General features: G+C 44.1%; 1 protein-coding gene across 1 annotated transcript; it reads left to right on the top strand.

The window, feature by feature from the left end:
- Nucleotides 1–5,254: 5,254 nt before the first annotated feature.
- LOC105181573 (uncharacterized) lies at nucleotides 5,255–9,330 on the top strand. Its single transcript, XM_011138438.3, has 4 exons — nucleotides 5,255–6,739; nucleotides 7,314–7,588; nucleotides 8,045–8,175; nucleotides 8,502–9,330. Exons 1-4 carry the CDS (start codon nucleotides 6,478–6,480, stop codon nucleotides 8,704–8,706), a joined length of 873 nt encoding a protein of 290 aa, XP_011136740.1. The 5' UTR covers nucleotides 5,255–6,477; the 3' UTR covers nucleotides 8,707–9,330.
- Nucleotides 9,331–13,351: the final 4,021 nt, after the last annotated feature.

Genomic DNA, 13,351 nt, shown 5'->3' on the forward strand with positions numbered 1-13,351 from the left:
TTCTAAAAAAGCTGTGCTTAATAAACCGCTTAGTAAAAAGTGCGCAAGAAAAAAGTTGATTGTGCCGCCGCCGCGATAACGCCGTCGTAGTGAAAATGTACAGGGGTTCGGTTGTCTTAATTCTGAAATGCATCTTGGATGCTGAAAAAGAAAACAAACCGTGCTGCTGGAGTTGCTCTTGCGCGACGCGTTTTTTGCGAGCAACTTGAACGATACTGTACTTGAGAAAGAATCGAGAACTCCTTTATTATTTTATTTCAACTTGCTGATCGCTATAAATTTTATTACGCGTACATCCGTTAGATAAGGCGAAGACCGGACAGTGCATCTTAGGAACAGTCGGTATAATGCAGGACGAACTCCATTGGACTCTGGTCGGAGCGTTGGCGGCACGGGGGGTGCAAAATTTCACGTAACTTGCTTTTCTTGGTAGTTGGAACAAGGTCAGTGTGGTGCAGCTTCGAAAGGCGATGATATGGGTGGCGGCGCAGGCCGGACAGGTAGAAACGCGCCATGTGCACATGTACACTGAGGATACATAACTTTCTCTTTCTCTCTCTCTCTCTCTCTCTCTCTCTCTCTCTCTCTCTCGCGCGCGCGTGCAGGGAGACATGCTCGTGTTACACGCGACGACAGGCGACTCTGCTCTACACAAGGATGCGCGCAATAACGTCCGCATTGTGTGTCGCGCTCGTGAACGTTTGAGGCCGTTGAGGAAGGTCGCGGAGACTGCCCCGTTGCTCCTGTCATTCGCTGCGTTGATGAGCCGCACGTAACATCACGATACCAATTCTTTGACGCGTTTTACGTCGATGAGTCCTGCGACGACGACGACGACGACGATGACAACGACGATGACAACGTTCTAACGCCTAAATAACGAATATCGATAACCTGGCGAGAAAAATACAAACGCGATGAGATTGAATCGAGACGTTGTCCTTACTCGATGTTATGACTGACTATGACATTGCGACAATAATCGCGTTTTTCGCGAGCGTACGAAAAGGGTAGTTGCGCGAAAATTAGGTTGAAGTTTCCCTATAAGAAAGCCGGTGTCTTTTTCGTTTTCATGGCGATCAATAGCGAGGATTCATCATAAAGGTTTGTTCATGATCTCCGATAAAGAAGAAGAAGAAGAAGAAGAAGAAGAAGAAGAAGAAGAAGAAGAAGAAGAAGAAGATAAAGAAAAAGAAGAAGAAGAAGAAGAAGAAGAAGAAGAAAAAGAAGAAGAGAAAGAATAGGAAGAAGAAGAGGAAGAAGAAGAAGAAGAAGAGGAAGAAGAAGAAGAAGAGGAAGAAGAGGAAGAAGAAAAAGAAGAGGAAGAAGAAGAAGAAGAAGAGGAAGAAGAAGAAGAAGAAGAAGAAGAGGAAGAAGAAGGAGAAGAAGAGGAAGAAGAAGGAGAAGAGGAAGAGGAAGAAGAAGAAGAAGAAGAAGGAGAAGGAGAAGAAGAAGAAGAAGAAGAAGAAGAAGAAGAAGAAGAAGATGAAGAAGAAGAAGAGGAAGAGGAAGAGGAAGAGGAAGAGGAAGAAGACAAAGGCAAAGATAAAGATGAAGAGGAGGAAGATGGGAAGCTGAAAGACAAGCATTTATTAAAAGATGAATCTTTGGGCACGCGAGGAAATTTGCCAACGCAAATATTGATTTCCTTTTAGATTTAACAGCTTCCCTCTCCGACGAGGAAAGTTATTTTTGCTCGAGTCGGAAAATAGAAGAACTATGATTAGTAAATACTACTACGTTTGCGCATTATCGTGTAATCAATTGTACATGTAACTGCCGACACTTTGGTGAGAGGTATGTTGTGAGAGAATTTTGCATCCATCGCAAGTACACGTTTTAATCACGAAAGTTTCGGTTAATTAATCGTTCTTGCGCAGCACGGTCAATGGTCAAATGAAGCTAACGAAGATTTATGCAACACCCAGATAACCATCTGCCATTCTCCCTCGAAGATTTTCGCGTCAATTTGTGCACACACACACACACACACACCTGCGCGCACATGTACACACACACGTGCACATATATCTTTTGTCTATGAATATGCACTTCTAGGAAAGCGTTATCAAGTTATTCAGGTCATTTATGTACATTTCATTAATTCGCGAGCATCATCCGGCCATAACTCGAGCGTTTGAGAGTTTCATGCGAAAGCGACATACACACGGTCGTGTTAAAAAATGCAGAATATTCTGTATATTAAATTCCGCGAAACAGATCGACCGTACGCTCGCGCGAAGAATCGCAAAAGACACATTAGTTGAAGAAATGTGGCGAAAATCAATCGTCACGATCTGTGTGTTTAAGATTGCTGGGGATGGGATAAAAAAATTACGAAGACTTCCCTTCCGAGTTAAGAAAATAGATTCGACGTCAAGGGGCTGAGCGAAGGAACGGAGGGACCGGCGAGACCTCTCGGCTTTAAGGGATTTCCCGAGTCGTTCTGACCCCGGATGGATCCTCGACGATTCGTCCTGTTCTCACGTGCCGCGGACGAGCGATGCGCGGGGCGCATGCGTCTCATTAATACCGAAGCTAGAGAACTACTGTAGCTGTCATTCGAGAGTCCGGAAAATTTTGTATCCAGCCACGTCGACCCTATTGTGTACCCTAATGTGTGCAAAATGTTAGCGAATCCGAGTAGGGATAAACTTGATTTCGAATATTCGCGCTTCTTTATATCGATTCAATATTCGATCTGAATGGACGGGGGACTGAGAGAGTCGCGGTAGCGACAGCATGGTAATGTTGAAGAATTCAATCACATTCCCTGTGTGTACATGCAAACTCTATTTGCATTGAGAAAACAAATTGTTAATCTGACTGCGACTTAGAGATCACTTTTTGACTTTGTAAACGGCACCTCGTTGTCCTAACGAAAATAATAGTAACAGTATATTTAAGATATATTTGCGTATATAAAAGTATTATAAACTGTAATATATAGTAACGTTTATTACAAAAATTACAAAATTATTACAAAAATGGCTGTTTTCCTACTATAATTATTTCACCATGCAATTACATACATACACACACACGCGTGCGCGCGCGCGCGCACGCACGCACACACACACACACACACACACACACCCACCCACCCACCCACCCACCCACACACACACACACACACACACACGCACACGCACACGCACACGCACACGCACACGCACACGCACACGCACACGCACACGCACACGCACACGCACACACACACACACACACACACACACACACACACACACACAGTAGTAAATGATGCTTTCTACTCAAAATGTAGAGATGTCTCCAGATTTAGTCATAGCAAAATTTCAATACATTCTACTCTCGTGTATGTTTTAATTAAAAAAAATCGATGTTATGATAATCGCTGACGAAGTGCTAAATCACGTTTCGGACTTGTTGCGTCCTGAGAAAGTGAGATCCGCGTCGGCTGCATATCTCAGCAGTAAGATCCGCACACGGTCAGACATAGACGAGATGCACAGAGTCCCGTCTTGGAGGACTCGTCGCGAAAGCAAATCACAAACTTCCATATATATATACCTTATCGAGGGACATCAAAATCTTTCTCGGAACCATTCGCATTTTCCACTAGTCATGGATTTTCCAGTTATTATCCAGATTCCCGGTTCGGTGAACAAAAGTAAATAAGTGAAGCGCGCAATCAATAAAGTTTCATACGTCCTACTTTCATTTACTTTATCGCTCGCAGTTTTTTATAATTAATCGACCGTGCGTCAGAGACAGAGAGAGAGAGAGAGAGAGAGAGAGGGTGGGAGAGAGGGAGGAAGGGAGAAAGAGAACGATCTCTCGCGCTGCACCCCTTCGTCGAGATGTGTGCGAAGGAACGTAGCCGTGAAAAAAAACCGCATGTAACATGTAAAATCGATAGCAGGCGTCACTCTGGTGCAAATAATGGAGCATGACGAACCTCTGATTGTTGCTGAAGAAAGTACGCTATTGGATGCTGATAAAAAAGTAGCAGGTGTCAACCGGCGGTGCAAAAGCGAGCTAAAAATATAGCGTTCGTTCGCGTCGCGTTGGCGTAAAATCGCGGCTCGTTCACGCGGTGTGTCCATCGATATGACCCCGATATGTAGTCGCGATGTTCGTCGACTCTGAAAAAAAGAGCACATCGCCTTTTGTTGTTCGCGGTAAAGAGACGATGAGTGGCGCGAGACGTTCAACGAGACGAGAGTAGACACACCGTTCTCATGGAGAAAGAGAGAGGAAGAGAGAGAGAGAGAGAGAGAGAGAGAGAGAGAGAGAGAGAGAGAGAGAGAGAGAGAGAGAGAGAGAGAGAAAACTGGGCTTCTCTCTAATAAGTTAGCAACAAGATGCAAACGGGAGAGTCTTTTGTAGATGTAAATAATGAATAAAGTGCCGAGGAGGTTCGCATAAAGCCGACAGCGCGAGAAGTACGAGTGGGTGGATGATGACGTGGCATCTAAAGCGGCAAGTGTTTCCCCTTGTGGAGATTATCAGCTCTACGGAATTAACTGAACCGTGAGACGTAATAGGAACGTCGACTGTTTCAAACGTTCGTCCGCAAACAAAGTCACTTCTAGGCTTCGACACTGAATTGGTTTTACGCGATTTACGTTACCACCTACAACAATGACACCTACGTACGGATTTTCGTACGAAAATGCACTTTGGTGATAATAAAACGAGAGGAGAACATCGCGTTGAACAGCGCGTCTATCAAATCGTCAAATCGAATGTGACTCCTAAACTCATGTGCAAAGTGATCTTGACGAGAAGCGAGTGCGGAAATATGTAATTTGATCGCGTTCGTGAGTATATCGCATCGCGAATCGCGGTCGAAAGATATTCAATGTTACTCTCTCGGACGGAGATTGTTTGTTGTACGGAAAGACGTTAGATACACTCACAATATATCCTAAGAGATAATGCGGCCCTGTATCGACATCAAAAGTGGTTGACGAAATTGCAAACCAACATTGGAGCCGAGAGAGATTGACGAGAGTATGAGCGAGAAAGCTCCAGAGACGGCGCGAAGGACACCATCCCCTTTAGAAGGGCTGCAGACAGACGAACCCTCCAGGTTCCCTTTCCCCACCTCCGATTCATCGCCATAGCAACCCCTTGCAGCCTCAGCAGCCAGACCGATTTCTACCCTCCTCGTGTCGTCTCGCTCCTCTCGCTGCTGAAATACCCGCACGAAACATAGCTCTGCTCTCTCTCTCTCTCTCTCTCTCTCTCTCTCTCTGCTCTCTCTCTCTCTCTCTCTCTCTCTCTCTCTCTCTCTCTCTCTCTCTCGGCATCTCGATGACCAGACCGTAGAGTCTGGCAGAGAGTAGGGCAGCCTCGTGAATTCGACGGCTCGAATCGGTGCAAAAGTGTCATCGGTTAAATCAGGTCAAAACACCTTCTCCTCAACTGGGGATTGGATTCCCTTGGGAAATTCCTCGCGATCGTTACTAATCGCCGTCGATCAGCACACGGATTTTTCCCGAAAACTGTTATGTTCGAATGAAAATCGCAATGTTTGCTGTGCACGATGAAAGTATCGTGGAAAGGGGAATAGTTTCTATAATCTCGAGGTCTCTCTTCCCAGTAGTTACTCCTCCCAAGTCTCCTGGCAGGGGTCTCTCAGGAGCGAATCTCTTCGCGCGTGGTGAAAGCGGCAAAGCACTTGGACGCACAGCCAGCTCTGCTGTTGAGAGGGGGTGAGAGAGAGAGAGAGAGAGAGAGAGAGAGAGAGAGCGAAGGAAAACTTTTTCGGGAAATAATAACTACAATGTCTTAGAGATGCGTATATAGTCTCACAGTATATGTATATATTGTGAGAGTAGAGATTTTCGGCTGACAAATCTTCAGTTTTGACGCTGCTGCGAAAGCGGAAAGAGAAATTAACTCGTTATCCTCAAGAAGTCAGCGTCATCGTCGCTGCGAACGCGAATTGCCGAGATTTACCGTACATCCCAGCAGCAATGGGACTATTTCTTCGGCAGAGAGGAAGAAAAATGGTAATTCTTGCGTTCTCGCTGTGCAAGTGGAACGGGCGTGTTTCATCGGCTCGTTGCAGCAGTCACGATCCGTGACTCGTAAACTCGTCGGACAGCTCAGCGGGCCGAATGATCGTCGCTCGTTCCCGAAATTGCGCTCGTCCCCGTCGTGCGCAATCTTCCCGTCGTCTCAGCTGTGTCGAATTCGACGCGACACGAAGGGGAAAATGTCGGCACGTCCGCGACAAGCCGGCCGTTTAAGTTCGCAGCGTCACGTACATTCCGCATCAGTCCGCGTGTCACGGCGGCGACGGCGGCGGTGCCGGTCCTACGAAAGATTTAAACCTTTACCGCCGCGAGGTAAAGGCCAGCCGGCCGGATCGCGCGCGCCCGTCCGCGAGCTAGTTAGACTAGACCAGGCTCAGTCGGTAGGTAACGATAGATTAGTTCGTATAGTTTTGCATCTCTCGTCTGGAAAAGGCAATTCTCCCCTTGGAATATGAAAGTACTTGTGCTGCTCGGCACGCTCGCGGCCGTTTTAATCGCCGGCCAGGATACGAAAATCGTGGTGTTCCCGCCCAACGGGAATGGCTCGTCTTTGACAGAGATGGGGGATAAGACCGAGCCGGTGGCTCAGCCGGATATGACGCGCGGATATGATGCGAGCCTCCTCTTGCCGCCGCAGCCGCAGCCACAGCCGCAGCCGCAGCCGCAGTCGCAGCCAATGTTGCCAATGCTGCCCTCGGATTACTTTTTCTCCGGTAAAGATTTTTCTATTTTAGTTACGCTAAGACGCGGCGTGTCGTTCGATCACTTGTCCTTTATGCGCGGCTATCTATAATCGAGTAGCTAACGGGTCGCGCGCCTGAATCGGCGGCGCATTAAACCTACAAACCTAATGAGCTGAGCTCATTCTCTCATTGAGGAATTGAAGTATGTCGGTAGGTCGGCCATATTTGTTTATTAAAATGTCGTCCCACGCAAGTAAATAATAAGAAAAGAGAGAAGAAGAGAAAAGCATGGGGCGTATGTATGTAAGGCGCGAGATTCGTTCGTGCTTTCGTCTTTCTTTTTTCTTCTCAAACAACCTTGCAAACTCTTTCCTCGATGGAAACCAGAAAAGCGCGGTTTAATTACCGTAGATAAACCTCGAGGAGATACAGTCGCAATTTCAACTCTCTCTCTCTCTCTCTCTCTCTCTCTCTATTCTCCCCCCTCCATCTCCATCCATCCATCCATCTATTTATCTATTCATCTACTAGCATCTATCGTTTTGTCTGTCTCTGTATCTCTGTATGTCCGTGCCACTGATGTTTCCTCCAAAACATGTTTCAGCACCTCAAAGAGCGTTTTTGCATCACAGAAGCGAAAACGTGCCGTATGGATACGAGTATCCCAACAATATTGGGTATCCGGTGGCACACTCGGTGGAGCATTCGATCGTGCCGTCGTCGAAACAGCTCGTCATAGTCAGTTTCATCGGACTGTTGTTGCTGTTGGCGATTATACAGAATACGCTGAGCGCCGTTAAGCGGAAAGACGCGATAATGGATTTGTTAGCGTCCAGGCAAAAGCGGAATGTCTACGCAACGCGCGACTTCGATGTCGTGGTATGTACGTGGTTCTTTCCCGATTAGGTTCCGAATTAATGGAATAAGGAATATTTCTCCCGTTCGTCTCGGACCGGTCTTTTCGCACCGGAAAATTCAACGCGTAACAAAGTTCTCGCGCGAAACGCGATCACACGCGGCGGCAACTCGTGCGTGTAGAGAGCAAATGAATTCCTCGGCATGAAATTTCAGTCGAGGCGATAAAACGCCGCGAGGCGACTAATTTCCCGTTTCCTGTCACTCGTCCCCTCGTCGATGCACAGGTCCCATAGACCAGGTCGACGAATACCAATACAGCCAATCGAATTCGCCGCCATGGACTCGGAGATTTAGCCGTCTTGATGAAACAACGTTTTGTCTTGCTGGACGAGAATAAATTACAAATTCTGAAGCTCGCCGCGAAAGTTTCTGCTAACGCCGGCGGTAGATTGGGACTTTTCGCAAAGCTTTTTTCAGACGCCGGAGGAGGAAGAGGTTCTTAATAACGATGCCAGAGTACGGTGCATACAAAGGACGATCTGCCTCGAGAATCGCGAGCTCTTCCAAGACTTGGGCGCGCCCGGCAAAATGCTGGCGAGGTACCTGACGTAAGTTCCGTTGTGGCGTCTCTCATCATTCCAGGAGCGTCCGTTACAGCATTTCGCATTCGATGCTGCATTCGAGTTGATCGTATGTGGAGAGACTAAAGGGAGAATTTCGCGTTGCCATCGACAACTGTTGATGTTGCACAATCCGGTGCGGTTAAGATTTTTAACGAATGCAAACGAATGCGAGAGGACACACGCGAGTAAAGTTCGCGTGTGTCGAATCCGTATGTAAATCTGGATCTATTGCGGTAAAATGAACAATAAATACGGTGAATGTAATACGCGATTCACACAACGCAATTCACCCCGCTTCCGTTCTTTCGCAGGAACGGAATAGAGAAGTCGCTGAAGCCGTCCTCAGGTTGGGATCGTCTCGTGAGGGATGCGGGCGCAGCGGGAATTCGAGGCGAGGACTGCGACGTGCTTTACAGAGACTGCGACACACCCGTGATAAGGAAAGTGCACAAAGCCACGGACAACTCGGTCTCGGTGAACGCGACAAAGCGAGATACCTCGGATTCGATTCGTTAATTTCGTCGATAAATGCGAGAGGCACCTACGTGACTGACCTTGCGCGTCGCTTTCGATTCCTTCTCGGGCGAAACGCGCCCAAAATGCGCAAAAATGAAATTTCAATTTTGTGGATGATAAAATTGCCACTGTTTTCGGAATCAATCAATTTTTACTAGGCCTCGGGGAACGAGAACGTAACGTTGCTGCGAATCGATCAACCGATTAAAACGAATGACGATGCATCCTCCTTGGCACGAAGCATGTCGCAGCATTAGCAGAATGTCGACTTACAGATTGCATCTCGTATCGAGTAAAAAAACCGGCGACATTATGATTTTTTTAGATTTTAATTACAATATGTATTGTTTTTCTTGTTTTATCCGCTACAAACATCGACATCTAGCCTGAACTATTTTAGATAGCAGTTGTCCGCTATTGTACACACATCATTTGCGCACCTTTTCTCTCTTGTCGTCGGAATAGTAAAAAAGGAAACTATGAAACTGCAAACTGAATGGAACAATGGCGCATTCGGTATTTTGTGTGTTAGTTTCCGTATGTATGTGTTTGTCCACGATACACTGAGAGAAAAAATGTCTAAAGAATAAAGAAATATTCATTCCATTAATAACATATTTACTTGCACCAATATTACACACATATATATAAGATGTGTATATATATATATATATATATATATATATACTATATATATACTATGTAATATATATACACGCACATATATATATATATATTTTTTTTTTACATTGACGAAACATTCTTTTCACATGAGAAAATGTACATTTTCTCAAGACTGTAATCTTTTATAAAAGAGAACAAATACTCGTCTTACTTGAATAAAAAAACTTAAATTTAAATAAATATGTTATTAGTTGAATAAACAAATGAATGTTTTTCTCCCAACGTATACATTTTTTGTTTTTATTTACTCTCTCATTCATTTATTCACTCATTCACTCATTCGTTCGCTCACTCACTCACTCATTCACTCACTCACTCACTCGCTCACTCACTCGTTCCTGCAAAGTCCGCTCCTCCCTTTCCCGTCAGCTAATCGTATAGTGATGCATTTAATATTATCGTTAACATTAAGGCATTAGTCTCCGTTTCATGCATTTTTCATGTGTCTCGGTTTCGATAACGACGGACACGCAAAATCCCGAGAAATTGTAATTCCGAAATGCAAGTAGATACAGCAGCCTGTAGAAAAATGAAATTGCAACTCTAAAATCAACATAGGAAAACGATACAATTTTCTGTTTGAAAGGTCAACAGAATGGATTACTCCCGCGAAAATAATTATACACACGAATACAATTATGCGCGCACGTGCACGTGTGTGTGTGTGTGTGTGTGTGTGTGTGTGTGTGTGTGTACGTGTGCGTGTGTGGTATTCGCACGTATCAAATAATTATATTTTGCTTTATCTTGTTACCCCACTTTTTGAGATTCGGGACGTTTTTTTCACTTTCTCCCCCCTCTCGTTCTCTGCGGAACTTGGCGCGTCCATTACAGTAACACGCTAAACGCGTAACTTACACTTATAAAATAGACGTGAGATCGCTCGTTACAATAGTTCAGGTTTAAAACAAAGAGAGAGAAAAAAGAGAAAAAAAAAGAGAGAAAAATAGACGAGGGGAAACACCAAGAAAACAGAGCATAATATGAGAATCATTTACATTTATAATCTAATGTCCTCTTCTTGGCAGTCGTCGACGAATCCCACTCCCCGCTCTCCTTCCGTTTCTTCGTCACAAAAATTTCATTAAATTACATGTCATCTCTCATGCACATCGACTGGCGAAATATAATAAATATCTCTCGTTTATATATTTTTACATGGATATTTTATGTCGTCGAGATTTTATGACATCTGAGAAAACATAAAACAAAACAGTAAAAGTCTGCGCAGATAAAAGTGGAAGAAAAGTAATCCTCGCGATTAATAAAAGATTGTAATGTCCTCTGTGTGACTTTGATTACGCATGCGCGCGCGCGCGCGCACACACACACACACCACACACGCACACACACACACACACACACACCACGCACGCACGCACGCACGCACGCACGCACGCACGCACGCACGCACGCACGCACGCACGCACGCACGCACGCACGCACGCACGCACGCACGCACGCACGCACGCACGCACGCACGCACGCACGCACGCATGCATGCACACGCGCGCGCATAATCGAGCACTCATATAAATGCATTTACACTTTCTTGCTTTCGATTTATTTGTTTTGTTTTTAGATTACTATCCTAATTAATTAAACAAATTAAAGATATATTACCTAGTCCTGCATAGTTCTGCAAGGCATAGTCCTGCTGAATATAAAATTGTCAATAAATTAGATACGTTTGTCGAGCAATATAGTTTGCAAGGGCAGGCAAACAGGCAGTTGACGGAAAAATAATCCTCGCAATGGTCACGCCAATTTTGACAAAGAAACCTTTCGCGATTTACGCAAACGAATCGTACACGTTACCGCAAGTCTTGTTATCGAAAACTAGCTCAACAGTCTCCTTTTGCGATCGTTTTATGCGATCGATCGATGCAATGAGAAAACCTGATATTAAATCCTAAGCTTTGTAAAACGTATGAATCTTACTCGTCATAGTTTTCATTTCGGAAAATCTGTTTCTCCGATTTGACAAATCGTAAAATCAGCATCGTGCGACGGTCACTTTACAGTTTACATGTAAATAATCATAATATATCTTCGCCAATCATACACATTACATTATATCAAATCACACAAGTGGTTACTCACACATACGAAGAAGAAATGAATAGAAAGGAACAAATATTAAACAGAACAGAAGAAATGAAGAAAGAAGATATTAAGAGAAAATGATAACAGGAAATATATATATATATATATTTATATATATATATATATTTTTTCACTTTCACTTGTGTTAATTTTAGACACAATCCGTAAAAATAGAAACCGCCGTTATAATAAAAAATTTTAATAGGAAATTATCTCATAGACGTGGTCTTGTAGAATTGAGAGCAGAGAAATGACGAGTTAAAATTTCAACTTTTTTTGTTCGTTGAATATCTTGAATACTTACAATTCCATTTCGTTTATGATTAACAATTGTAAAAGTCATATAGCGTGTTTATTTTCTGCCCAATTTAATTTACAAGATTTGAAGATCTTTCTTTTCGACTCATCTGTTCGTACAAAAGTACTTAAGATAAATTCGTGTAAATTTAAAACGTAAATATGCTATAACGCGCGTTCGCAGTCGAATAGTCACGAATTGATCGACTGTGATTGATTCTATCGCATTCGTCAATTGATATTGACTGCACGGTCGCGTGCAGATGTATAATCTTCCATATCGTACATAAAATAAAACAAAATCATGTATGTAATTGTGTAATCCTTTTTATCGAATAATACAAGAATACTATTAATCATTAATAATAATATATACAGCCACTAATATTCTTTAATTTTTTTTACGTCATGCTCGGACCGTAACTCGCGCTTCAGAGGCAATAATTTATATAAAATAATGTTGTGTAGTTTTCTCTCTCTCTCTCTCTCTCTCTCTCTCTCTCTCAATGGGTAGCAATAAGTATAGTTGCGGGAATACCTCCCGCTTTTTGAGAGCGAATATACGCGTACGTACACGTGTATACCAAGTGTATATATACCAAGACTCGGGGGATGTTCGCTCCTCGAGGGTCGAAAACACCGACATAAATTCGCGATGAGTTCAGGGTATCTGAAAATCGTTTAAACGGTCGCCGTCTCATTACGTGCGTACGTTCCGTGGTACGAGTATATGTACTCTAGAATCTTAGAGTCAACTTTACTATTGTGTTGCGCGCATCCGTCGCCCCCTAAGAGAGCCGTCTCGCTCTCGTCGTCGTCGTGCTTCCGTCGGACTTCGGGTAACAACAAAAAGTTCAAGATACAGCAACCGCGTTAAGACGAAGACCACGGACACGGCTCTCTTTCTGTGCGCGGACATCTCTCAGATCTCGTAGCGTTCTACCTTTGTTCGCTCGCTCACTTGTTTCATGCTCACGGAAAGACAAAAGTTATTCTTCGACGTAATGTGCCGATAGAGACTGGTAGCATCAAAAAGATACCAATATTTCAAGGAAACATTGTCAATTTAGTAATAACAGTATACAATTCTTCGTTTCGAACTTGTACTTTCGCTATCCTAATGGCTTGCCGAATCCTCCATCCACATATTCATATATTGATGAATGCAACAAGGCAATCCCCTCAACGAGAAAAAGATTGAGAGAATTTGACTTTCCTGGAGTGCAACCTGAATATCATCCCGGTATTGCGTTTTTTTTCTCCACGTATAAAAACCGTCGCGACGTGATGCGAGGAGTAACAAAAGTATATATTGTTAATAAAGAGAGAGTTGTCAATGTGAGAGACAAGAGGGAAAATATACCGGGGGGGAGGGGGAGGGGGGACGCAAGAGAATCAAAACTGGGAAACTTTAGACTTATATCGGCAGCCTATTCCGCTTCACTAAACTGTTTCACCCAAGCTCCGTGTGTGCTTCATAATACAATTCTCTCTCTCTCTCTCTCTCTCTCCCTCTCTCTCTCTCTCTCTCTCTCTCTCTCTCTCTCTCTCTCTCTCT

The sequence above is a fragment of the Harpegnathos saltator genome, unplaced genomic scaffold, assembly GCF_003227715.2.
Source record: "Harpegnathos saltator strain DR-91 unplaced genomic scaffold, Hsal_v8.6 scaffold236, whole genome shotgun sequence".
In the NCBI taxonomy this organism is placed as follows: Eukaryota; Metazoa; Arthropoda; class Insecta; order Hymenoptera; family Formicidae; genus Harpegnathos; species Harpegnathos saltator.

Bases quoted from the DNA above. Each gene is read 5' to 3' on its own strand.
- LOC105181573 (XM_011138438.3), top strand. From the start codon at position 6,478: ATGAAAGTACTTGTGCTGCTCGGCACGCTCGCGGCCGTTTTAATCGCC. The intron at 6,740-7,313 runs GTAAAGATTTTT...AACATGTTTCAG, and splicing joins CTCGGATTACTTTTTCTCCG to CACCTCAAAGAGCGTTTTTG. The intron at 8,176-8,501 runs GTAAGTTCCGTT...GTTCTTTCGCAG, and splicing joins ATGCTGGCGAGGTACCTGAC to GAACGGAATAGAGAAGTCGC.